This window comes from Rhopalosiphum maidis, chromosome 3 (assembly GCF_003676215.2).
Source record: "Rhopalosiphum maidis isolate BTI-1 chromosome 3, ASM367621v3, whole genome shotgun sequence".
In the NCBI taxonomy this organism is placed as follows: domain Eukaryota; kingdom Metazoa; phylum Arthropoda; class Insecta; order Hemiptera; family Aphididae; genus Rhopalosiphum; species Rhopalosiphum maidis.
This window is the reverse complement of record NC_040879.1, coordinates 25,216,921-25,244,084: the sequence shown is the minus strand read 5'-3', so window position 1 is coordinate 25,244,084 and position 27,164 is coordinate 25,216,921. Positions and strand designations below refer to the sequence as shown.

Genomic DNA, 27,164 nt, shown 5'->3' with positions numbered 1-27,164 from the left:
GTTTATGCTGACCAAGTATATTATGTAATATGTATATGAAGGTAATTTATATTACCTACTACTTACTACCTACTATTCTATAACAAAACACGACCTTTGAACTGAAAGCAAAAAAAATATATATTTATATACATATCGCATGCGGACTTACTGACCTTAATTAATGATACAATTTTACAGTGTCATTCTATAGCTTATTGTTATCGACTAACTATGTATAACATTTGATTAAGAGAACGAGAAGAAGAACAATACTAACAGAGATTCAATAATCATTCTTCGATTATTGTTGTTCACGTTTTTGTTTATCAGTCGTTGTGTTCTGCTAGTGATTCAAAATATTATTTTTATAGAAATAAGTAAGTAACCAGAACAATTTAATATATTATACATAGCTTTTAAATTTAACGTAATAAACTTGTATGTACTTCTTCTTATCTTTACACCATTTGTATGCGATTGTTACTAATTTATGAATAAAGTAACAACATACTATTGTTACAATTGGTGTTTGTTACAACGCCTTAAGTTATTAATTTGAAAAATAATATTTTGTACTTTTAAAATATCATCTATTTCATAGTAAAGAGTCTAACATAAAACTATTTCATTATTTTCTACTATATTATGAGAAATATTGTCGTGAATTATATTATAATACTATAATAATTATAAATTAATAAAACATTAAATAATCAAAATAATTTTTAAAAGTAGTATTATAATAGAGTAATAGATTAAAATAGACTAAATTTATAACTTGCCATAGTTAAAAAAATAATTATTTTAAACTTTTAAAGACCATAAATTGTCAATGATATGACATAGTAATTTTAAGTTTAATTAATTAGTTTTGATAAACTTCACTCCATCATACAATTTCAAAGATTGTTGTTATATTTAACATTTTTTTTTCGATTACTTTTATTTCTAACTAGTATATTATAATAATATACTATTTCAAATAAATTTTAAAATTAAGCGTGAGCAATTTTTTGAATTAATACTATATATTATTAATAAATTGATTAAATATTTGAATTATTGTTGAATGTATATTTCCCTAAACTATCAACTACATTTTTCTAAAATAATTTTAAAATGTATTATTTTAGTTATTATACTTAATTAATTTTTAAATTTAAATTAGTACAATAAATAGATATTCTAAAAATAATCCTTAAGAACGTAATTGAGTTATCCTTGTTTTGTTATGGTAGCTATATTGTCTAATCAAATTTTCATTAAAAAATTATAATTAGTAGGTATTTAAAATTTTTATAAATGCCTTGGGTACTTTTATTAAGTTAAATTAAATTAACTAATGTAATATTTAAAATTTTATAAATTGAAATATAGGTGCTCAGGTTTAAGATAATAATACATTTAATTATTTATTTTTTATTATTTGGACATATTAAATTACTTTTTTTTTATACAGTTTATGACTTTGTTTCAGGAAAAGCCAGATTTTTTTATTCATATTTAAATTAAAAAATACATTTATTTTCACGTGAAAGTTAATTAATAATAATTAATACCATTACTATGGTAGTTTAGAGATAATTTTATGGCTATGTAAAAAAAAAAAAACTTATAAGTACAACGTAAATGTTATTACTCTATTAAACTCGACTTAACAATTCGATTAATTACGTAGATATATTTTTTACATATATTTTTAAATTAAAAATTTTTATAATTATTATCGTTAAACGTCAGACATTTTAACAATAGCAAATACTATATAAATATACTATAATGTATAAATATATTGTGAGATTGAAGCGTGGTCAGTTATAAACAGATTGTATTGATATTGAAAAAAAAATGATCAGCAAATTGCAAAGCATTTATATACTTTTTATTAATAATGACGTTTATTCAAGCAATGAATTGGTTAGTCTCGCTGACCATTGTCTGCTTGGCAGTGCAGTGCGGCACTGTTGTGCAGTATCCGGAAGATGTGTACAGCAGTTTGGCTTTCGTTTTCGACACGACGGGCTCTATGGAGAATGACTACTTACAGTTGAAATCGCATGCGGAGAGCATTATGAATTACGTGTTGGCAAGGAATAACACTGATATCAAGCATTTCGTTTTTGTACCATTTAACGACCCAGGTATAGTCGAATACGTACTGTATCATTATCTTAACGTAATGTACATTTAAAATGTCCCGACGTCCGTAATTATAGAAGAAGGGATGTTTGCACATAAAAAAATTCGTATACATAACATTGTGTATATACTGGTACAAGTATACATATATTAATAGGTATAACACGATGATTGTTTTATCGTGAACCTCGAAATATCATAAAAAAATACAATTTTTTTTTTTTATTTTTAGAACGAATACGGTATAAACATTTTTATTTTTAAATACTAACTATTTCTTGAGAATTTATATAACTCTACAATTTGTCATTTCAGTAATAATTTTTCGACAAGAAATGTAATTCACAAAATTGTTTTTTGTTTTTTAAATTAAAAATGTTATTACATCTCCGATGAATTTATACTACTAATATTGCTTCCACGTGTAAAGTAAATATTATAAAGTTTATTTTCTTTTATGCGCATTTAAAGTAATGATACCGGAATACATTAATAGAATCCCAAATAACTATTTTTTTTTCCGATGTTCTATACTACGGCTACGTGTACATTATAATATATTTATATTTTCCGTAAACTAAAATGTGAATTTTTTTTACTAATTCACGAATAATATACAATAATTGTATGTCTTAGACGATATTATTATGGTTTTGTCTGTACAGATGTGGGACCTGTGACTGAAACATTTGATCCAAAGGTAGTAATGTACAAACTGAATCAAGTACTGATAGGTGGAGGAAATGATTGTCCGGAAATGGGAATAACGGCAGTGATAGAAGCGTTAAAAGTTGTGAAGCCCAACTCGTATATATACGTGTTTACTGATGCACCACCTAAAGATTCACATTTAGTTTATGACGCCCTCGAGTTAATCCAAAGAAAACAATCTCAAGTAATTAATTTAAAACTAATATTGTTAAAAATCTTCAGATTATGATGTTATAAAAGTAAAAATGATTTAATGTCTTCAATGGCACTGTTTTTTTTAAAAGTATCTATTAGCCGTAAATAATGTTTGGACATATTTAGCACGTGCTAGTTTTGTATTTTAATATTACAAGTATTTATTTATTTATGTGTTTTATTCGAATAGCTTCTTTACATCATAATTAAAAAATAACTTACATTTGTCTACCTAGCTGTATCGTTTAATCTTTTCAAACGTTGGTTTCTTGTATGCAATATTACTTATTGACTACATTCCAGCAATATTTTCCAAATCGTGATTGACAATAATAGATTATCTTGATTATATCACATGATCACTTATTCGTATTTTTTACCATAACTTTATAAAACTACTTATAAAATTGTCATGGTTTATTAGTAAGTTAAGTAAATACTTACTTTTATATATTTAAACAGTATCTAAAACGATTTATTTATAGAGGAGGTAGTGCAGTGAAAAAAATAACTATACACTTATAATTATATAAATGAATACATATATTTTTTGGTATACAATTTCTATTTTGACCTTTTCATTAATATCTGCATTTTTAGATTCCAAGTGGATCAATGAATATAAGGTATTACAATGATTATTGCATTATTTTTTTGTATCAGCAGATACTTTTTAAAGCAGTAAAATGCTTCAATCTTCGGCATTAAGGATTATTTGGTGCCACGTTAGCATTTTAGTTTCTATTTTTGTTTGGTTAGTTAAAAAAAGCGTAACGTTCAGGTTTCAACTGATAATTTCTACGGTTAAAAATTATTATTTATCTTAACATTTTTTAAATATAGTATTATTAAAAGCTATTATTTTATACTTTTCAATTTTATTAACATGCTTTATTCATTATTTATGTAATTATTCGTCTAATTAGTATGAAATTATGAAATCAATTAATTATTATGGTAAAACTGTTCATTTATTATTTTTTGATATTACGTTTCTTTATATAATAATGTAAGTACTTCAAATTTCAATTAATATCTGACTTAGACACTGGCAATGAAGGTTAATTGTTTTGTCGTAACGTTGTGCATGTCAATATATATTAATATTGTGTATAGTTAATGTGTCACTTATTAATATGAGAACTAACATTCTAGCAGTGTTCACACCACAAATGTTTATCTATAAATTATTTCTATATCGCAGTTATTCTTTTGTAATATTAAACCCTTTCGGATTTTATAAACGTGTACAATGTTTACATGTTTTGGTTACTCTAGTTAATATATGAACTAAGTTAAAACTTTAATAATCATATATATATATATATATATATTAGGAAATATCATACAAGACTTAATATTTAAAAATAAATATATAGGTATTCGTGATTTTTAAAATCGGTTTTTTTTATCTAGAAAATAAGATTTAGTTGGTAATAGAAAATTCCCATACATTTATAATAAACAATCGGGAAAAATTAAAGAGAAATTGGAGTATCTATGAAACAATCAAAATTATAATCAAATTATATATTATATCAAATTATCAAAAAAATCGATGCCTAATATTTTCTTGTTGTAATTTTAAACGAAACATTGAGACTGTATATAATTTAAATTTTCAAAAAAAATAATTTAATATCACTATACTTAACAACTGACAAGATGCAATTTTTGTAATATTTTTTTTTAGAAATTATATTTATAGATATTTGAAATTTGACTTTAAGTGACATTTTAACCGATAAAAAATATCAAAACTAAATTGTATTATGTGATGATGTGAATTATGTTCACAATTATTTATAACATTTTTATTCGAGTTAAAATGCTGACGATATAGTTCAAAAGTATAAAGTTTGCTATTATTCTCTTTTTCTCAAAATCACTACACATTTTACACCTTATTTTTTTTTTTGCTTTTCAAAAAATGTATACTACAGTTTTTTTTTGTATATATAAACGAACTTTCTACGCACCACTGATAGAGAAATACTGAGTTATTTAGAGGTATAATTTCGTGTTCATAAACATTTCCTCAATCCTATATCCTAACATTGTGTCTATTAACGTAATCATTTAAGTGAAAATGTGCTTTGTCTGAAAACTATAAATTTATGAAGATTTTAAAATTCCAAAATTCTTGAAAAAAAATCAATATACTCTCGTCCTAGTGTTATTACTTATAGTTTATTATATTATATGTATAAAAATTAAAGTTATATAAAGTATTTTTTCTAATGATCTTAATTGTACAAATTTTAAAATATTATAAATACATTTCAGGCCTTATATTAAATCCAATATTCTAAATTTTTATGATATGCAACTTAAGAGATTTTTGAGATTTTTTATTAAATAATATTTGTATTTCATATTTTAATATAAATCGAAATTGTTATTACAGATAACTACTTACATTTTATAGAGTTTTTTATTAGAAAATAATATGTGTTTTTGTAATTCTATGTTCTAATGAATGATTTTTTAAAAAAATTAAAGAAACCACAGTACACAAATTATTTTGAAGGTACCTATTGTAAAAAATGTGCGCAGGTTGTTGTTTTAAGAACAGAACACGGATGCGTATCATCAGATACTAGCTACGAAAATATAGCATCATTGGGGTCAGGTAATGTATTCGACGTGAACAAGGGAGATATATCAAAAGTACTGGAGTTTGTCAAAACATCAATGGACACAAATAGAGTAAATTTGATGTCTGTAAATATTCCACAAAAACAATTGATACCATTTCCGAAAAAGCTAAGTATTGACGAAAGCATAAGAAGTCTCCAGGTATCCGTCTCTGGACTCAATTCAAATATTGAAGTGGTGAATCCCATAGGTAGGAAAATGGATGAATCAAATGGATTAATTACTGATTTGAACTTGAAAAATGTTAAAATCATCAACATTTTGGTAAGTTTTTCAAAGATAATTATTTTGTTAGACATATTTATTTATATTTTAATGAACATTATATTAGGGATATATTATTCTATCATTTATATCGATTTTATTATTTTTAAATAGTTTATGACTATCTTGTGTAATATATAAATAATATCTAATTATTAAGTAACAGTAATGTGTATTTTGTATTTCTAAGGAACCCATACCCGGTGAATGGACTTTGTATATAACTAGTGAATCTTCACATGAAATTCGTGCTTGCGGAATCAGCACAAAGAATTTTGACTTCGGATTTGCTATTTCAAAACCAAAAAATATGTCGCAAACTAGCCACAGGCCACTTAAAGGTATTTTGTTTATCCAAACGTACTGCATCATCAATTGAATACAAATAATAGTTATGTCCGAAAATACAGTTAAATTCATGTTAATGTCACTGTTCTTAAGTTAAAACACATAATACGGAATTTACTCGTTATATATAATTGTTGCTAGTAAGTATTAATTTTAGTGCGATGTTTAGAAATGACGTACAAACTAACGAGTTTGTAGGTTCGTTTTTAAAATAATCGATAAACATACTTGTACCTACCTGCAGACTGCAGTGTGGGTATATACACAAACTATTCAATGCAAATCCACCTTTTTATTTTACGCTATGTCCATTGCATCGTTTTTTAATACAAACATCTGTGTTCAAACCATAATTGATGGATTTATTAGAAAATTATAAATTTTGAGTGCACATTTATTAAAAATAATCATCGAATATATTGATCAATATTATACTATTATTCATTGCGTTCGATTATAACATTTTGAAATACACTATTACTTATCTATATATTTATACGTTTAATGTTATATTGTCATTAACAAAAATACTTTTAATAATTCAGTTATTTTACATTAAAAATAACAGTAAAATCAATGTTTTATAATAGGTGCTAAAAACTATATATTAGTAGATTGCCCAGATGTTAAGAAATTTGTATCTTGTAAGATTCAAGATTTAAGCAGTGATGGTAGAACAGAGGCTCTGCCAATGTTAGTTTTTGGAAAAAATATGTTGTTATGTGGTCCATTCATACCCAATGATAATCCATTTTACGTTCAGGTAAATATACATATTTCATTACTATGTTAAATATTAGTAGGGTGATAAAATAATAATTAGAATTAGAATTCAAAATAAAATGTAGGTTTATTTCTAGGTAATATTGATTATAAGCGTACACGTACGACGCGACCTGTATAATAAACAACGCTAAATAAAATTATATGTTTAATGGGTAAATTATGACATTATACAGAACAAATTTGATAAAATAACTAGTAACAATTTATTTAACGTAATAATTATTTAAACAGACGATATTATACCTATAAAATATACTTAATTCGTGGAGTTTTAAATAAACCGTTTTGATTGTTATTAATATCTCTATTAACATTTCTATAGATAGAATGGCATTTTACTAATGAATAAATATTAAATTTATTATAAATGTACGTACAGGTTGTGTTTCTGTGTTTTTCACCAAAAATAATATATATTATTTTTTTTTTTGATTCACATATTTAAAATCTGTCGACTTCAAATTTAATAATTTTTCACATTGCATATTCAATAAAAATTAATTGTATTTGTATACCTACACTAAAAAATTGAATAATTGATTCAATTCATTGCACAATATTTTTATAACAACATTAATACGAAGTATTATTATTTATTATTGATAAATAAAAGCTTATATTAACTGGAATATTGTTTTACTTAGTCAATATATATATTTATAGAAACTTAAAATAATTTAAAAACATAATATTTTATGGTAATTACTAAAATAATTTTAATTTTTAAATTCAATATATTATATTATTTATTAACCCTTAATTATTATTATTATAAGTTGGTTTTATAAGTATGAATAATGATCTTATATATTATTTAAAATCACTAATTAGTATATTTATTATTAAACCGAGCTCGTTTTAAGCGAGATACATACAATTAAAAATATTTTAAATATAATAAATAAAATTATTCAGATTATTTTTAGAAACAAATTATTATAATAATATATACGATATGAATACATGCATAACAATTGAACAAGAAAATAATAATTATTAATCACATATTTTTCTTTGATATTTTTATTAGTAATAAAAGACATTTAAAATATATGAACCCATATTAAGTTTAGTCATTATTATATTTTAACACACGTTTATTGTTTATATCAATGCATGACTGCGTTTAACATTGCAGGTAACATTTATGTATGAGTCGAATTGTTGAATATATTTTTAACAACTTGAAAGATATTGTTTTTAGATTCTGAGTGAAGCAATGAATGTATTGATTTTTAATGATATGTGTGTGTGTGTGTGTGTGTGTCTTCACCATTTAGAGCTGTAAAAATGCTTTGATTTTCAAGTTCAGAGGTGGTTTCTGATTACGAATTGAATGTAGTTGGTACTTTGAAGGGTTCAAAAATAAAATATTCTCAGTATTTTTTTAATAATCGAAAAAAATAAACGAAAAGAGAATTTTTACGCTAAACCAATTTTCGATAAAATTGAAATCTTTATTTTCTTATAATTTAAAAACAAATAACTCCAGAAACATGATATATTCACTTATCCACTATATCCACTTTATGATTTCCTATACCTAGTATAATTTTATTTTAATATTCAATAAAAAATTATTCACTTGATCTAAAAATCTTGAAAATTGAAAACAGGGTTCTTCATAAGTTACTATTAATAGAAATTTAAAAAAAAATAGCGTTAATCCAAAAAAAAAATTTACTATTTTTTGAAGTTCAAATTTTAACGGATTTTGTCAAAATTAATAAAATTAATAAATTATTTTGTAGTTGAAAATTAAATTTATTAATATTTTTCTTATGTAATAAGTATAAGGTTCTTTTTACGCTTTGCAACCTTAAAAAAAAAAAAAATATTAATTGTATTTGTAAGAAAAATTAATTTCATATGAGCGTTTGAAGTTCAAATATATATAACATCATCTTCACCAGTAAAATAAATATTTTTCTGAAACAATTTTTATTATTTTGTTGTTATTCAAAAACGAATAACCATATAGATACTTGAAATTTTCACTAAATGTTTGTATTATCATTTTCGAGTTATTTACAGTCATAATAAATTGTTGATATTTTTAGTTTCTTTTTTTAACTGTTGATAACAATATTAATCACTGGGTTGAAATTTTCAAACATTTAATACAAGATCTGCCATATTAAGTTTTTCTTATATTTATACAAAAATATTAAAAATACAATTATACATGCGTTAAAATTAAAATTAATGTTATAATTATGAAAATTCACAAGTTACAAATATTTTGTATTAAACAATTTATACATTTTTATGAGTCAGGTTTAAAAATTTAATTCAATATTTCTCATATAGTAGTTCATACAGAAACTAAAAAAATCTAAAAACTCTATAAACACAATTATTTTTCTTAGACATTTAAAATATAAATCTGGACGAGAAATTATGTATTTGAACAATGAATGATGATGTTCATTGTTTTATTATAATTTAGATATATTTATGGGAACTTAGAACTTTTAATTAGGTATATTATTATACATTTTAGTATATTACATAGACTCACTTTAATATATTATGAACTTATTCACAATATTTTACGGTAAGGTGGTAGGTTGTTAATAGCTTATAACAATAATATAAGTAATAAATATATGCAGGGTTTTTTATCATTAAATCAATCTACTGTAATACTAATATATTATAATGAATTACCGTAATTGTAATAGCATTACAGATAAACATATTATAAAAAAATATACTTACAGTAATGTAGGCTGACTAACTGTCATAGTCGTTTTTCGTATACAATCATCAACGATATATTATCGAATTCAAATTTCTTACATCAATGAAAGTGACCTACCCAACACCTAATCCATAGCATAGGGGTACTCATTTGTCCATCCTTTTTTATAATATAACTTTAAAATATTCTATATTCTATAAAAACTTAATATAATCAAAAATTATATTGAATGTTTCAATTTGTGTTTATATATTCGAATATTAGAAACTGATAAAATAATTCATATTAAGTAAGAATATTCAACTTCTTTCTAGTGTACTACAATAACTCAGACAATGTTATCAGAAAATATAATATTATAGTATAGTTTAATTAAATAATGACCTTGATTTATTTATATTATTATTTTAATTTATAAAAGTTTGTATTCAAATAAATGGTTAGTACCTAACTAAAGTGATTTTTATCTTAAAAAGATACAACTAAGATACAACAATAATATATGTTTATTTATTTTTTTTAAAACACTTTATGACAGTCAAAAATCTTCAAAAGAATTAATAGGTACATAATTTATCCATAAATTAAAATTTTCAAATATATTAAAAATTAATACACAGTTTTATAGTACATTTTATAGTATTTTTTAATAATTAAAAACATATTGTATACAAATTTAGACATATCAGTAACCACCAATTCTTTAACTAATTTTCGTCATTTATGAGTGAATTAATGCTTTGTTCGAAATCGTTTTTTTCCAATTAAAGTGATTTATTTGTTTTCAAACTCTCCAGTAGCTTTGTTAACTATTTTATTTTTTTCAGTTTTAATTTACATACATCAAATACAATTATATCGTAAATAAAAAGCGTTAACTTTAAAATTTTTTAATATTCACTAAACTATATTAATATAGTTTTAAAACGTTGTTTTTTCGAACTAAATAAATTTTTTTGTATTCCGATATAATGATACGTCTCAACTATTTAGATTCAGTAATATCGATTAAAATTCTAATCACTTTATTTTTTTGAGAAAAAAAACTTCTATAAAATTTAAAAATTTGAAATTAATGACCTTAATGTTTATCATGTATAGATTGAAAAACTTGTATTAAATTTTCAAATCTTATTTATAAAAAAAAATTGTCCATAAGTTTGTTACTACGAATAATAATTTGACAACTGTTGAGATTTTTACAAATTTTGTCGCAAATATAAATTTTACACTTTTATACAAAAATATATTTAGTATGCATTTTGATGTTTTTAATTTTTAAATGAAAAATCTTTTATTAAATTTTCAAGAATATATTTACTTAGTGAAAGTAAGAAAACTAGAAATGAAAAATTTTAAATATAAAAGAAGTCAAAATCTTTTGAAAATAGTATTATATTGTATAATGATCAATGATCATATGATAAAAATTTCAAGTAACAACGGTTATCCGTTTTCAAGTTATACCAAAAAAACATAATTGATTTGATCAAAAACTGGATTTACGTAAAAGTTCCCATTTTTCCTAACTTTATTTTTGTTTTACTTGGTTATTTTGAAAAATACTCGCAATTTTGAATTTTAATTTCTTTAAAGTACAAACACTACAAACTAAATTCAATATTGAAGTATTATTTCGGCTCAATATTGTGTAAACACAGATACACATATAAAAAACCATATATTGTTATAAAATCAATAGATTTTTTATTCATTCATTCTTTTCGTTTAGAATCTAAAACAATAGCGAATATTATTTTTTAATTTACTATAACAAAGAACTTAACATTATTTTCGTTAATTTTTGTTATATTTAAAGAACATAAATAATTTAATATCATTTAGTATTAAATTATTTTAATGATGTTGTGTATATGCAAATGCCTATTATAGTATCATGCCATTTACATAACGAAAATATTAAAAATACTTCTAATTAAAATGATTTGCTCGTTAGAGTACTAAATAATATAATCATTAATAAGACCTATTTAAATTAAATTTGATTTTACAAAAAATATTATTTGTAGGTACTTAATATTTAATGTTTAAATACACTAAACTTATTGATCTGTCGTTTAATTTAGGTAATTGGTATGAACAGTTTTAATAATTACTTCAAGCGCATTACTAAAACTAGCATTATTCCCAATGAACCTGGTAAATTATAGTTATATTATAAACATTATGCATTTATTATTTTAATATACTTATTATAAATTAAAACCGTACGTATTAAGCATATGCAATTTATAAATTTATATATCTACATATTATAAATAGATGTACCATACATAACTACCACAAAAAAGGCGATCGGAGTAGTTGGCGATGAATTGCGTATCAATTGTCATGTCGAGTCATTAGTCCCAGTCACAGTTACCTGGGAGTCACTAAATTACCCTCAACAAGCTTGGAACTTTAGGTATTGGATACAATTAATGTAGTTTTGATAGTGTGAATCACTAAAAACTTTTATTTGTAAAAAAAAAAAATTATGAATTAATTTCAGCCAGAGTTCAGAAATTGAATTAGTCATACGCAACATAACATTCCAGCATGGTGGCATTTACACGTGTGAGGCACAAAATATTGCTGGCTATTCCAAATCAACAACTAACGTCACCATAATATGTAAAACGAATCATAGTTATTAATCTATCTAGGTATATTATATGAAATTATATACATATGTGATACAATAATACAAACACAATGTAGGTAATATATTATATTGAACTTATATTATATTAAAAAAAAAAAAATGAAGATCGTTAAATTACGCTTTATGGATAATAAAATAATGAGGGCGACTTTACACTAATATATGATAATAATAATAATTTAGGTGGCTAAGGAAGGTATAGTTTGTACACAATTAGTTTATAAATAATGATACATTTTTGTTTCGTAAAAAATAAGATGTTGTACTATAAAATTGAATATATAATTTCGTTTAGTTCAGTTTTATAAAAGTCTAAAAATATTAGATATTTATCACTTGTATTATGTTATGTTACATCGTATATTAATTTTGTATATTACTTATTGTGATAATTTTTTTCTATAGTTTTTAAATTCAGTAATAATAAAGATCTTATACAGTATTGAATTTAAAAAAAAAAACCTGAAAATTATTATTATTATTATTTATGTAAAATATGATATAATAATACATTAGGCTTCATACTAATCATACTTCTTAGGCGTGTTTACAGTCCGGTCACTCTGGCAATGACCTCTGAATTCAAATTAAATCAAAACTAATTTTAGAATTGTTTCTGTTTTTTTTACATTAGGTGGACTGTACTTTGCCAAAAATTACTCTATGATCTGTACTACAAATTTGTGAAATTATACTACACATACTAATGGTTCTAGTTAACATTTATAAATGTTTGTTTATTTTTTTTTTCAATACTTGGTAACGACGATTTTTACCATTTAAAATAACATCCGAATCTCAAATTTTGTGGGTAGGAAGCATATTTTATACAACCAACGATAACTCTTCTCGGAACATTAATTGATACCTACCTAATCATAATTTAAAATTAAATTTACAACTTAAATATTGCCAAACTATTAACACACGATCGTTGCCTATTGATTTTATTGTACAAATACAGTAGTACACTCGTAATATAAAGTTACAATATGTATCAATTATAAATGAATAAATAATTTAAAGTATTGACCGGTCATAACTTAAATGCATAATACATTTTTCATGATAATTTATCCATAAAGTGTATTGTTGTTTTGAGTACACACGATTTTTAAATTCCGTATCACGTATGTTTACTTATATATAACAATATAATTTAATAACCTAGTTCATATATTATTGTTATGTAAATGATGAATAATAATTATTCTTCGAATCTATAGGTTTATATTTTAATTAGGTACTAGGTTTTGACAAATAACAGTGGTGGAGTAATAATTTTAAATCAATCATGTAAACATGATGATAAAAATTGTTTATGTTCCATTAGTTATGAAGTGATTTTTTTTAATAATAAACTAGTTTATAGAGTCCCTCGATGTACTTATTATGATGAAATGTAAATGTTCTCACATAATTCTATAGATCGAACAACATTAATATCTGAAAGATTGTTAACAATCTGATCACAAGGACAAATATTACTGTAAAAATTTGAACATTATACTAAAATTATTTTAAACATTGACGGTCAAATGTCTGGCATTTTAATAAAAATTACCATATAATCACTAATGAGATCATAAATTTAATAAATAATAACCATTTTATTTCAACTGTACACAATCACAAAATATACATTTATACGTTCGTGTTATTTAAATATAACTATTTATCAGTGATAATCAAAATCATATATTTTGTTTGAACAATTTTTATAATAAATTTTCCTAATTGTTAATTGTTTCGTTTCACCTTTGTATTTTTAATTTTATAAAAGTAACGGATTTATTTACTGTCGGTCACATAAAGTGAACTTATAAATAAATCCACTTACTTGAATAAGCTATACTTTTTGATTAATTTAATTACTCTCTAATCATCATATCACGGTGGATTCGCTTGGTTTTATTTAGGTAGCGTAAATAAACAAACAAATACGATTAATTTCGTATCGATTAGTACCTAATTAAATTACCTACCTGTTAATAGAATATTTATCTATATAAATTTTTACCTTGTCAATATGTTTTATTTTTTCTTACTCTTAGCCAAGCCAACGATTGCCGAGGGAAACGATAATGTAACTGTGGTATTACCCGAAGGTGGAGATTATTCGATGACGTGCACAGGTCACGGAGTACCTGCCCCCAAAATGATCTGGTTCATGAATGGTTCTCCTATTTCTCATTACAACGGCAAGTACATAGTAGTACAATATCGTATAATAACATTATGTATTATAATGGAACTTTTTGATATCAAACAAAAAACTGTTTCTGATGACAAATTATCCTGTCTTAGACCACATTTTAGTCATAAACGACATCCTGAGGTTGATTATTTACGACGCTTCGTTAAGCGATTCAAACGTGTACACTTGTCGAGCTTCAAACGAAGCCGGAGCGATTGAGAAAAGTTATAATATTGTTGTTAAAGGTAATATTATTTTTACTAAGTTTTCATATTATTATATTTTGCTAGTGGCAAACTATATGTACTTACTGATAGTTTAATGTACTTGAATTTAATTGTAGTTGAAACGGGTATTTCGATAGCAAACGAATCGTTGGTCATAGACGAACAAGATGACATTCTTATGAATTGCCCGTTAACAAACATGAACAATAAATGGTATAAGGTGAGATAGATTTATATAAGAAATAAAAAAATAAAATTAGAGAGGATTACATTTTTTACTCATAATAAAATATATACATTATAAATATTGATTTCTAAGTGTAACTATAAGATGATGTGTCTTAAAAGTTACGATAAAACAATTTGCTTAGTACTTAATTAAAAAATCAAATAATTGTTTTAAAACGCTAGGTATAGCTTAAAAATATAATCTGTTTAATCTAAATAAAATGTGGGCATTGTTAATCTCTTCAAAATTCAGTAATAGGTACCTAATCTTACCTTTTATTGAATGGTAATAACTTTTCTAGAGGAAAACATAAATTTGAATACACGAATTTGTATTGTTTCCAATTATTATAGGATAATGTCTATGCCCTTATAACTTATGTAGGTACCTATATAAAATACTCGATTACCTCTTTTAGAGGTATAATACTACATAAATCATATTTACTTCATAGTCTTTACAGTCTATATAGGTATATATATATTAAAAACTATAGGTACGTCATACGAAACTCGATTAAAAGGTAAATTCATTATGAACATTTGAAGTCATTAAAGTGGAGAAAACCACATAATGACAATAAAACGTAAAATCATTGAGTTAGTAATTACCATTTATACCACTAGCTATCGCTTGACTACTAAAGTTTTATATAGGTATATATGCATAAAAAAATAGGTCATATCGTCAGTTACTATTTGTTAAGGCTATCTGTATGACGGCGTGTATAATTGTAGGACGGTGTTAACATCAATGATTTAGTTTACAAAAGAGCAGATGAACAACATTTCAGACAAAAAAATCGTGCATTAAAAATCTATGAACTGGACGAATTAGATGGCGGTGTATACACGTGTATGAGCTCTGATGCAACGTATTCATTTCACTTACAAGTTGCGTTCGCTCCTTATTTCATAAAATACCAGCCTGAGACAATGATGATCGGTAGAAACGAAACGGTTGTGTTTGACTGCAAAGCAAAAGGATTTCCAAAACCAAAAGTAAGCATCACTGTACTATGCATACCATTATCGAGGATAAAAATAACTCACTACTAATTAGAGACATACTTTTGTATAGTAGCATAATATTGAGTATAATGTAAATGTATAATTATAGGTATTAATATTATACGGGTAATGCTATAAGTTATTATAGCTTTTATTATTATTATAAATATTTACAATCAATACAAATAGTGTATATTAAATACATTTTAGAATAAAAGAAAGAATATAAATGTATAATTATTTAAATATTGAACACTTAAGTGTGGAAACCGTTCACTAACATTAAGTTATTTAATTTTAGTTAAGGTTATATAGTGTTTAAAAGGATAAATAGTATTAAGTGTTGTTATGTAAAATACATTGTTTTTGTGTTTTCAGGTGTTATGGAGAAAACTTGAATCGTCATTGCCAATAACTCAGTGGACTTTAAAAGATACAGAGTACTTAGAAAATAAACAGATACTTAAAATTCATTCTGTCGACTGGATACATAATGGAACTTACACTTGCATTGTTAAAAATAAATTAGGGATCGAAAAACGTCGTTTTGAGTTATATGTATTCTAATACAATTTACTGTACTATAAACGTATTTTATTATATTGTCGTACTACATATATACTTAAGCACATTACATCTTTTTAATAAATCTTATTATATTCAATAGTAAACATTGGAAAATATTTGATAAGTGTTCATACCGAAGTGTTCTAACTTATAAATGTTTAAAACTAAACATGTCAAAATACTTTTATCTATATGACTATAAACACCATACAATTTACATAGTATATACATACAATTACGTTAAATTGGAAATGTTTTGTTGGGAAATAAATGATTTAGCTTAACCTGTATAACAATTTTATCAAGAAGTAATCTAATTTTACTTGAATACCTTTACAATTTTAAAGTTGGTTCTAAAATAAAATACAAATTGTTATAGCTTTCAGATGATTATATAATATAATATAATACAATATGTCTCACAGGTAGAGGGTAACAATATACAATACCTGTAGAATTTGAGCTTTAATCATATCAAGGATAATTGGTATTATTACTATTATTATAGTTTCTCTAGATATTTTTAAAGAACTGTATAATTTCACTTCGATATACACAGAGTTGTTATAATTGATGAAAAAAATATAATCATAGACACATATTCTTAAATTCAAATTTTAAATTTTAAAAATCTAATGCAATTTAACATTATAATTGTATGATGTAATAAATATAAATAATAAATAATAATAATATATTGTAAATTATTTTATTTAAAATTCATACTTATTTTTATTCTATAAAATATACTATATTATAGGTATAATTTCGATTATTCATATTAAAATTGGACGCATTCTAATTTTTCTCTAAATGTAATAAGCATTATTAAAATAATATAATATATTATACGCATAGCTACCCAGTGTGTAGAAAATTAATCAATGCATTTAAAAAGTTCGATCGCAAGTTAAGTGCCCCTACCTACTCTATACCTATTAGCCACATACTCGTTGAATTACTTTTTTTTTTATAATTATCGTATTTAATCAATCGATCCCCGTGAACTTCCGTTATTGTTTGTTTATCTGCAGGAAACTACTAATGGTAGCTATGTGTGATTTGACGGCCAAAACGTTTTGAAAAATCAACATACCCGGATCCGTTTTCATAGAGTACAAAAGTTTCTATTTGAAATAGGTAGGACGTAATGAATATGAATTTCATGTGTTTATTTTTTACCGAAAGTCGAGACGTATAATACATTTTTCGTCCGGTGGCAGTTACCTATGAGAAAAAAACATAACGTAAAACTATACACACCTTTTACAAATATAGACGAGTATATTATATTATTTTTGTGTATTGTGTCAAGTATAGTGTTTACCAACACGATAAAAGCTACCATTCATGCGCAAAATAATAATGACAATAAAAAAACACCGCGCGTACGATATCGTATTATATTTACCATATGCACCCACACCCCATTAGCACCACTTGGCGGGGACTTTAGAGGGGTTGGCGCTGAATAAATGTTTTGAAAAAAAAATATTTGATTTATAATAAGAAAAGTAAATTGATGAGTTAGTAAAATAGAAAATATTTCTTATCTGGTATAACAAGTCACAACAATATTATGAGTTACAGTTACGTATAATATACAGTAAATTCTCGCCAGTCCTACAACCTCAGTAATCCGACACTTTCTTTGACTTTCTTATTTCGCATTTAATATACGAAACCATTTATGTATTTGATTAACAACATACTAGGTTTATGGTTTGAACACAAAAGTGACAGAAAAGTTACAAACTAAATAATCCGACCAACCCTGATTCTATATAAGTTTGACAAGCAAGGTCTTACTGTATTCGAATGTTAAAAAATTGTTAATCGTACATTTAGTTTTATATTTAATAATTACTGACCACTGGCACTAGCTATAAGACTACGGCCAATTTAATTTAACACTAACTTGGATGCACACGTTTCGATTCGTCTACCGACAGGACGCCGTTATTATTTAAGGATTGAACGATTCATTTATGAAATAATCATTGAAGCGTGAATATGTTAAAATTTGTATTTATATTTATTATTAGATATCCAATATTAAAAATGTTTGATAATAAAATATTTAGTGTTGAAATTTAACAAAGTATATATCTGAAACCAGTGTAAGTATCTTATTGAATATTAATATTAAAGTATTCAAACTAAATCGAATTTCGTTCCAGAAATCGTCCCTTTTACAGTTTAAGGTTGAAGCACTTTTACTGTTCCGAAAAGCGATGAAATGCATAAAAAACCCAATGTATAACCAATACATTAAACGTTCCGTTCAAAAACTAAAATGTAATCAAAAAATCTAAAAAGATATGCTATTTTTAGATATTTTTTACAGACATGTGGAAATTCCATAAAACGATTCCGTCTCTTCCGAAAATAAATATCAAGATACGCAGCAGTCAATGAGTCGAGTAACAAACAACTGGCTATTTGATAAAGTCATGGTATTTATGTAGGTATTAAACATTAAGCATTTAATGTGCGGTGAGTAACATCGAATCTATAGTGACATTTAGGACATTTGAAAATTAATTTAGAAGGATTTCCAAATGTACTTATTTGTTAATGACATTGTCAATTATGTTCAATCAATATAACTTTATTGCTTTAACCGTCTACTGACTAGGTACATACCTACCGACAAGTTAATACCTATCCTATTTCAAATCAATTTAAATTTTAAACGGAGACGTTTAAAACAACCTATATCAACACATGACGATAACCCGATTGAAACGATTACATAAATGATGTAATAGCATTTATCATTATTCATTACCTACTTTGAAATTCTTAGCCGCAATAATAATATGGTCAATAATACTTAAAGCAGCTATAAATTATTGTTGTGACATCAAATTACCTATAGCTTGTTTTATTATATTACATAATATCTTGATTAATTTTTATGAAAAAAAAATATGTAAAAATAATCAAATATAAGTAAATAATATTATTAGATAACATTTATTTATACACGAATACTTTATTATTGTAGAAAATTACCTATTTTGTTAGCATTATATAATATTGTACATTTGTACCTACAATCTGCATATCCCAAATTAAATATATACATAATATTGTATGAAATATTTTCAAATATTTTCCATTACAAAAATAGAAAATTGTAATTAATATTATAATTTAGATGTTTCCAAGTGGTTGTTATTTCATATATCATATATGCAAACAAATTATAAATATAATCAGAATAATGTCAGCAGGCGAGTTATTAGTTATAAGTTATAATTTTGTAAGTAATAAAAGTGTTTGTTTTTAGATGACAAGACCATCATAATACCAATTGATTTATTTTTATTTGGACTGATTTATGATAAAAATTAATTTTAATAAAGGAAGAAATAAGTAGCCCCTCTGTGGTAGATTGAATTAATTTTTGTTGAAAAAATTGTAATTGGAAATATCATTATGTGTATAAATTTATAAAATACTATAATTTACGTTAAAAGTTTAAAAATCTTATGAATTATATTTTTAAATTACAACAAAACAACTAATATGGTTATTCTTTATATAAAAATCTAATTTTGTCCGAATTTGTTCTTAAAATGTCTATAAAAAAATAGTATTTATATATGTTTTAAATTTTTATTTTTAGTATTAAATACTAATGAGTATATTATTAGTAAGAACCTTTTATTGGGTTTTCAATCCTTAACTATAAAAATTAAACATTACATACATTTTTAACAAAAAAATAATCTACAACTGTTCATGATTTGACGAATTTTATTAAATTTATAACTTTAAATGCTTATCAAAAATATGTTTCTGGTGTATATTTAATATTTTTCAATAACTATATAATAAATACTTTTGAGGAAATTTGTATTAAATTGTCAAGATTTTTGGCCATTTAAAAATTTTTACTCAAAATCTAAAAAGGTTAATATAATATTTAGAAATAAAAATATATCAAAACTTAAAAAATTAAATATTTAAATTATTAGATTTATGTACAGCGCATTAAAATAAATACTCGTAAGAATATTATGCTTATATATTATGTTTATAAATACTAACCGTTCTAGTAAAATTTTTTAGTTTTTTTCAAATAACTTAATAATTTTATTTTTTATTTCATACCAATATTTAACATTTTTACTTTATCAAATTCCGTCCACAAACAATTAAGTATTTATATTATTTTATTTTATAAGTATTAAGTATTAATTGTACACACATTTACCGTTTACCGTAACTTATTATATTTTCAATCGACAATATTATTGCGCATTATTAATTTAATTGAAATTTTCAATTGTAATGTACATTATTAACATAATAAATTAATATGCCTAATCAACAATTCAGATATTAGGTATCTACTTATTATAATTGTATGCTTATTGTCCATAAGTCACAACTATTTTAATATTGATGGATATCGCCGATGTGATTTTCCACAACCGTGCGCATTGGTAAACAACTGCGTTTATGTAACTGATCCTACTCGTAATTGACTTTTTTGTTATTCATTGATAATAATATTATACATATTACGTTTTATCTTTTTGGGTCATTAACTCGTAACAGTTTATCATGTTTCTATGAAATGTTCCAATCGTTTACGTACCTAGTCACCTATATATTATATTAGGTACGTTCAAGCATCAAACACGCTAGCAGCAGACAGTGTATTTTGTTGTACTGTGGACCAGTATGTAAGTTCTTTGAATTATTTAACTCTTAACTATTCTATACAGTTTAATATTTATAACTCCCAATATTTATTTAGGATAAATAATATTATGTATTTATTATTTATACATTATACCAAGAAACAAATGTAAATATAATATGGGTATTATTCGATATGATATTTCCAAGTATTACATGCATAAGAACTTGCCTTGAATATTTCTTTAAGTATTAAGAGGACGCTATACCCGCATGTGTTGCTCTGTTTTATACACGCGTTATTTAGTTAAAAACTGTTTTGCGCAGGACAACTTTACTCCCTCAATATTTATATCAAAATTATAAATCCCATTGGGAAGAACTTTACCTGTGACGTAGCGTTTTATTTTTTTTGATAATAGCGTCCTCTTAAGGATTTTCGAAATTTTTAGTTATCTATATTATATTTTATAGGATATTATTTTGGTTTGTAAAAATACTACAAACATTTGGTTTTTAAATTATCACTTCAATTTGTATTTGATAATTGAAATCAGTCTACGTTTGAGATAATGACGATGTCGTATAATTAAATAAAAATTATTATTCGATAATATTATACAACAACATTTCTAGGAAAGTATTCTGTCGAAGATGACAAAAATAACAATTAGAATTTCATTTAAAAAAATAATTAAATAATACAAGAGCACTTGGATATTAAAAATAATAGTTCTGTAAATTTAAATAGAATTTATTGATTGATAAATGTTTTATTTTCTATTGTTTTACTACAAAAATTATTAGTATATATATATATATAATTAATTAATTAATACAAATTAATACAATAATTAATTATAAGTTGATATTTATTTAAAGGGTAATTTTATTTGCAAGAGCTAATGTTTTCCCAACCATTATCAATTGTTTATTAAAGAAAAAACTATCGACATCAGTTAACATGACCTCAAAAATAATGGACAAATTTAAGTTACCATCTCGCCATGAACCAGGTGTATACAATGTATGGTAAGTGTTTGTTGCTAGTTTACGATAAGAAGTATATTGACGCCTATATCTGCTTTTTACTTTTCCGATTTAAAAATTCTACAGCTAAAGTCTACATTTATATACAATTAGAAATAATATTAATAAATAATATATGAAATAAACAAAGTGGGCATTAACCAGTTACAAAGTAAAAAAAATATTAAATTATTTTCTAATTTACCTACTGAATAAATTAACTAGATAGGTAGTTAAAAAATCCATTTTCTCAGTTAATTTGAAAAATAATTAAAGTAAAAGTAAAAGTAATGTGTATACATATATGTGATGATAATAGTTAAAACTAATTATTTAGTTATCATTTTCTAACAATTTCAACGGCAAACGAAGTTGAATATCTTAGTCTAATTCTAGATAAACGCCTAACCTAGAGCTCACGTATAAAAATTAAACGTAAAATTGTTAGCTCTAGACTTCATATCCTTAGACCACTCTTAAAATCCAAACTTTCCCTATCCAATAAACTTATCATATACAAGTCAATAATTCGACCAGTTTGGACATACGGTATTCAGTTATGGGGCACTGCAAAGCAATCTAATATCAAAACGCTTCATGCGTTTCAATCCATCTGCCTACGAGTTATAACATCCTTCCCTTTGTTCACATTATTATTGTTCACAAACAATAATCTTCACAAAGATCTAAAAATCCCTACGCTCAATCAATGAGCAAAATTATATTACTTTAAATTTCACACCAACTTAAACTCTCACAGCAACCCATTAATAAAACAACTATCTTCCAACTCACTTCTTGGTAATGTACGTAGAAGACTCAAAAGACAGTGGCCTAGAAACCTACTAAAATAAAAATGATAATTATACTTAAAATGTACTTGGCCGAGTGATACTGCTGAGTGCCTGCCCATAAATGTTAATTTCCTTTCACTAATTATTATTAGCTATCAAATCAAGTTATTATTTCGTTTAAATATTGTAAAATTAATGTAAATACAGATTTAACCTAAACTAAACTTGGTTTAATTATTTAGTTATTACAATAGTTACCACTATAAAACTAATAAGCAATAAGAATAAATTGTGTAAGATGCAATCTTAAAAGAAAATTTAGTTAAAAAATGAAAGTTGGACAATCAAAAAAAAAATGTATGACCCAAATGCTAATAAAAAAAATGTATTCATATCTTTTGAAATTAGTTTAGTTAATATTTTTCTTGATAAGTACTACCTTATGTTTTTTAGTTAAATATATTTTGTCTACCTTTGAGAAATTATACATACTTTTTAATGTCAGTAAGACTACTAATGAGTCTAAAATACAAACAGTTAAACAGTTAATTTGTACAGGATTGAATTTAGTCAATTAGCTGTAACTACAAAATGTTTGAATTTGGGACAAGGATTTCCAGATTATGACCCACCATCAACTTTTTCAAATTTCTTATCTGAAGTAGCTACAGAAAAGAATTCATATTTCAATCAATACACACGTGGATTTGTAATATTATAATATTTAAAAATAAAATAACATAATATATGTATTATCCATAAAAAATTCTTTTTTAAATTCCAGGGACATTTACGTTTAGTTAGAGCTTTATCTAACTTATATTCACAATTAATTAATCGAAAAATTGATCCCGTAAATGAGATATTGGTGACCGTTGGAGCGTATGAAGCGCTTTATTGTGCTATACAGAGTAATATAGAGAAGGGCGATGAAGCAATTATCATTGAACCATTTTATGACTGTTATGAACCCATAATACGTACTGCTGGAGGCACTCCTAGATTTATACCGTTGAGAAACGTGAGTAAATTATAATAAACATAACAATATTAATAATAGATTATTCACAATAATTAATATATATATATATATATATATATATATATATATTTTATGTTGTTTGTATAAAGACCAGGCCGAATGCATCGTTGCCGAAAGCAAACGATTGGAAGCTTGACCCCGAAGAACTAGAATCATTATTCAACTCCAAAACCAAACTCATCATCATTAATACACCACATAATCCACTGGGAAAAGTATTTGATTACGATGAATTAACAATGATTGCAAATTTGGCCAAAAAACATAATGTACTAGTTATTTCCGATGAGGTATATGAGTGGTTGGTGTACGAACCAGCTAAGCACATAAGAATGGGTAATTTAATTTTATATAGTGTTATTGTTTATGCAATTATAATATAAGTTATAAGTAATAACCAAAGCTACCACAAAGGAGAGGCGATTGGAACTGAAGTACACGGGGCTCATTGAAATACATTTGTAATTTTTGAAATTTGATATACTAATTTTATATTAAATAAAATTGTATAATAGTTACATATTACATTTATATTCATATATTTTATATATATTTTTATGAAACATTTTATTTCTGACGAGGTACCTAATGGCTATATAAGTGGTTGGTGTACGAACCAAATAATCATATAAGAACGAGTAATTGAAAGTAATATTCTTTGTTAAATCGTAAAAGTCTTAATATTTAACATATTTTTTTTAGTGAGATCAAGAACAATCTAATTAAAAATTTTGAATTATAGGTTTCTAGATAATTAAAAATAAACTTTTAAAAAGTAAAGAATATAATTAGCTAAGTATACATTTAAGAAACATTTCCATTTGTTATTTGTAAAGCATATAAGGTGGAGAATATAATGTAAAATATTAGATTTTTAATTTTTTTATATTACAATGTAAATTATGAATTTAAAAAGTTATAGCGAGCAGTAAATAAATATTATAAGTAAGTAAATTAATAGATAGTATTAAATAAGTTATTTTAAATCTTTAACTTAAATAATTAAGTATGTATTAAAATTTCACATACATACTTATTATAAAATATAATATATAAAATATATTGGTTTTATAGTTAAAACAATATAATTTTTAATCTAAAATGTTTACATTTTTATTATAAATAATTCTTTAGGAAAATAACTTGGGTACAATTTTTAACATACATTTAAATTCCAAACATATATATTATTGTTAGTATAGCTACATAAAAATTAAAACAAATTGTAATGAATTCCTTCTTATTGATTGGATTGTTATCATTTTTACATTTGAAAAAAATCTTTTTATAATATTTCTATAGAATGTTCGTTTAGTTAATTTATATATTACACGAGAAATTTGATAAAATATCATTTTTAATTTAAAAAAATCCAAATTTGTTTGTTTTTAGCCACACTCCCTGGTATGTGGGAAAGAACAATTACGATTGGATCTGCTGGCAAAACATTTAGTATGACTGGTTGGAAACTTGGATGGGCATATGGTCCGACTAATTTTATAAAAAATATGTGTGTTGTTCACCAGACTGCAATTTATACATGTGCAACAACAGTCCAGGAAGCTACTGCAAGAGGATTTGAACATGAGATCAATGCTCTAAATACGCCACAGAGTTATTTTCAAAACTTGTCAAAAGAGTTGAAACCAAAAATGGAATATTTATTTAAAATATTACAAGACAATGGCCTAAAACCAATTATGCCTGATGGAGGGTATTTTATGATTTCAAACTGGACAAACTTTGGTTGGTATATGTATAATTATAGTGTTGACCATTGTATTTAAGATATTAATTGTTGTAATTATTTTTTTCTAATTTGCTTTGTTTTTGTTTTTTTTTTTTAATAATTTATTATTCAGAAAATAAATTAGATTTAACTTCAGAAACTGATAAATACAAGGACTTCAGGTTTGTAAAGTGGCTCTCTAAAAATGTTAAACTTCAAGGAATACCATTCTCAGCATTTTACTCGGAACCACACAAAAATATGGCTGAAAATTATTTGCGATTTTGTTTTTTTAAGGTAATTTTTAATTGGATTTTTTCTTTTTTCTTTGGAAATTTTAAATAAAAATCTATTTTATTTAACAGAAAGATGAAACTCTGAAGAAAGCAGAAGAAATTTTAACAACATGGACGCACAATTTATCAAAACAAAAATCTAAACTTTAAAATACTTTGTAAAAATTATAATAAAAAAAAGATTAATCATAAATATTATTCATGAGAAAAATTCTTAATATCTTACGATGGTAAATTTATCCAATTCTATACATATCACTTATAACGTTGATTATTTATAGAGCTCATATTTTAAGTTTTAACTGAATAATACAATTAATAAATATGTAGGTATTTATTTTTATTAGTTTGATGCAAGGATACCTATCATTTCAGTTGTTATCATTGGTGCTTACATTTTTGTAGGTCATTTACAATCATTACCAGGCTATAATCATGGTCACCTTTTCTTTGTGGGTGTGTGTGAGTGTGTGTGTGAAGGGGGGTTTCAAAAGTATATTTCTTTATTTTTTCACCTGTTATTTTAATTTAACAACTTAAATTTAATTTAATAATAACCCATTAAGTTTATAAAAATAAAAACATTTATTACCATAAAACAATATTTTTGGTGGGCTAATGAAGGTTTTAATGCGGTTTATAATAAATTTAATATCTATACATTTATATAAAATATATAAATTCTAATAGTAATAATACTTATCTAAACGTTAATATATAATATAATCAGGACTTTAAACCGTAATGATTTTTTGTGGTTAATGGTTTTAGTTCGTATACTATTTTTTTTGGTTTTAAAATCTGGTCAATATTGATCCCATATTTTATAGTTTTTTAAAACCGGGTTTTAAAATTAATAAACCGGTTAATTTTGTTCTTTTAAAAATACATTTTTTCATGCTGACCATAATTAATAATAATGAAGAGAACAAAATA

The 27,164-nt window shown here is 24.2% G+C and overlaps 2 protein-coding genes across 3 annotated transcripts; both read left to right on the top strand.

Moving 5' to 3' along the window:
- The first annotated feature begins 210 nt into the window (after positions 1 to 210).
- LOC113556415 (hemicentin-1-like) lies at positions 211 to 17,228 on the top strand. Of its 2 annotated transcripts, XM_026961338.1 has the most exons (14): positions 211 to 359; positions 1,890 to 2,123; positions 2,787 to 3,016; positions 5,584 to 5,949; positions 6,140 to 6,290; positions 6,888 to 7,060; positions 11,875 to 11,947; positions 12,071 to 12,212; positions 12,300 to 12,421; positions 14,507 to 14,653; positions 14,760 to 14,894; positions 14,993 to 15,096; positions 15,843 to 16,106; positions 16,494 to 16,682. In XM_026961338.1, the coding sequence occupies exons 2-14, from the start codon at positions 1,892 to 1,894 to the stop codon at positions 16,680 to 16,682; spliced, it is 2,328 nt and encodes a 775-aa protein (XP_026817139.1). In that variant the 5' UTR covers positions 211 to 359; positions 1,890 to 1,891. The 2 variants fall into 2 exon arrangements, with proteins under 2 accessions (XP_026817139.1, XP_026817140.1); XM_026961339.1 differs by lacking the exon at positions 211 to 359 and having other exon boundaries at positions 1,892 to 2,123; positions 16,494 to 17,228.
- Positions 17,229 to 21,237: 4,009 nt separating this feature from the next.
- Positions 21,238 to 26,426, top strand: LOC113556497 (kynurenine--oxoglutarate transaminase 3-like). The gene is made up of 8 exons (XM_026961467.1): positions 21,238 to 21,382; positions 22,221 to 22,370; positions 23,720 to 23,870; positions 23,946 to 24,182; positions 24,293 to 24,539; positions 25,596 to 25,949; positions 26,066 to 26,229; positions 26,298 to 26,426. Coding segments are annotated over exons 1-8 (1,386 nt in total). The 5' UTR covers positions 21,238 to 21,380; the 3' UTR covers positions 26,379 to 26,426.
- The last annotated feature ends 738 nt before the right edge of the window (positions 26,427 to 27,164 follow it).

What these genes read in the sequence shown, in the direction of transcription:
- LOC113556415 (XM_026961339.1), top strand. Translation starts at nt 1,892, where the DNA reads ATGAATTGGTTAGTCTCGCTGACCATTGTCTGCTTGGCAGTGCAGTGC. An exon ending in TTAAAATCATCAACATTTTG is followed by an intron (nt 5,950 to 6,139) that starts GTAAGTTTTTCA and finishes TGTATTTCTAAG; the next exon opens with GAACCCATACCCGGTGAATG. An exon ending in TAGCCACAGGCCACTTAAAG is followed by an intron (nt 6,291 to 6,887) that starts GTATTTTGTTTA and finishes GTTTTATAATAG; the next exon opens with GTGCTAAAAACTATATATTA.
- LOC113556497 (XM_026961467.1), top strand. An exon ending in AGCTAAGCACATAAGAATGG is followed by an intron (nt 24,540 to 25,595) that starts GTAATTTAATTT and finishes GTTTGTTTTTAG; the next exon opens with CCACACTCCCTGGTATGTGG. An exon ending in TTCAAACTGGACAAACTTTG is followed by an intron (nt 25,950 to 26,065) that starts GTTGGTATATGT and finishes TTTATTATTCAG; the next exon opens with AAAATAAATTAGATTTAACT.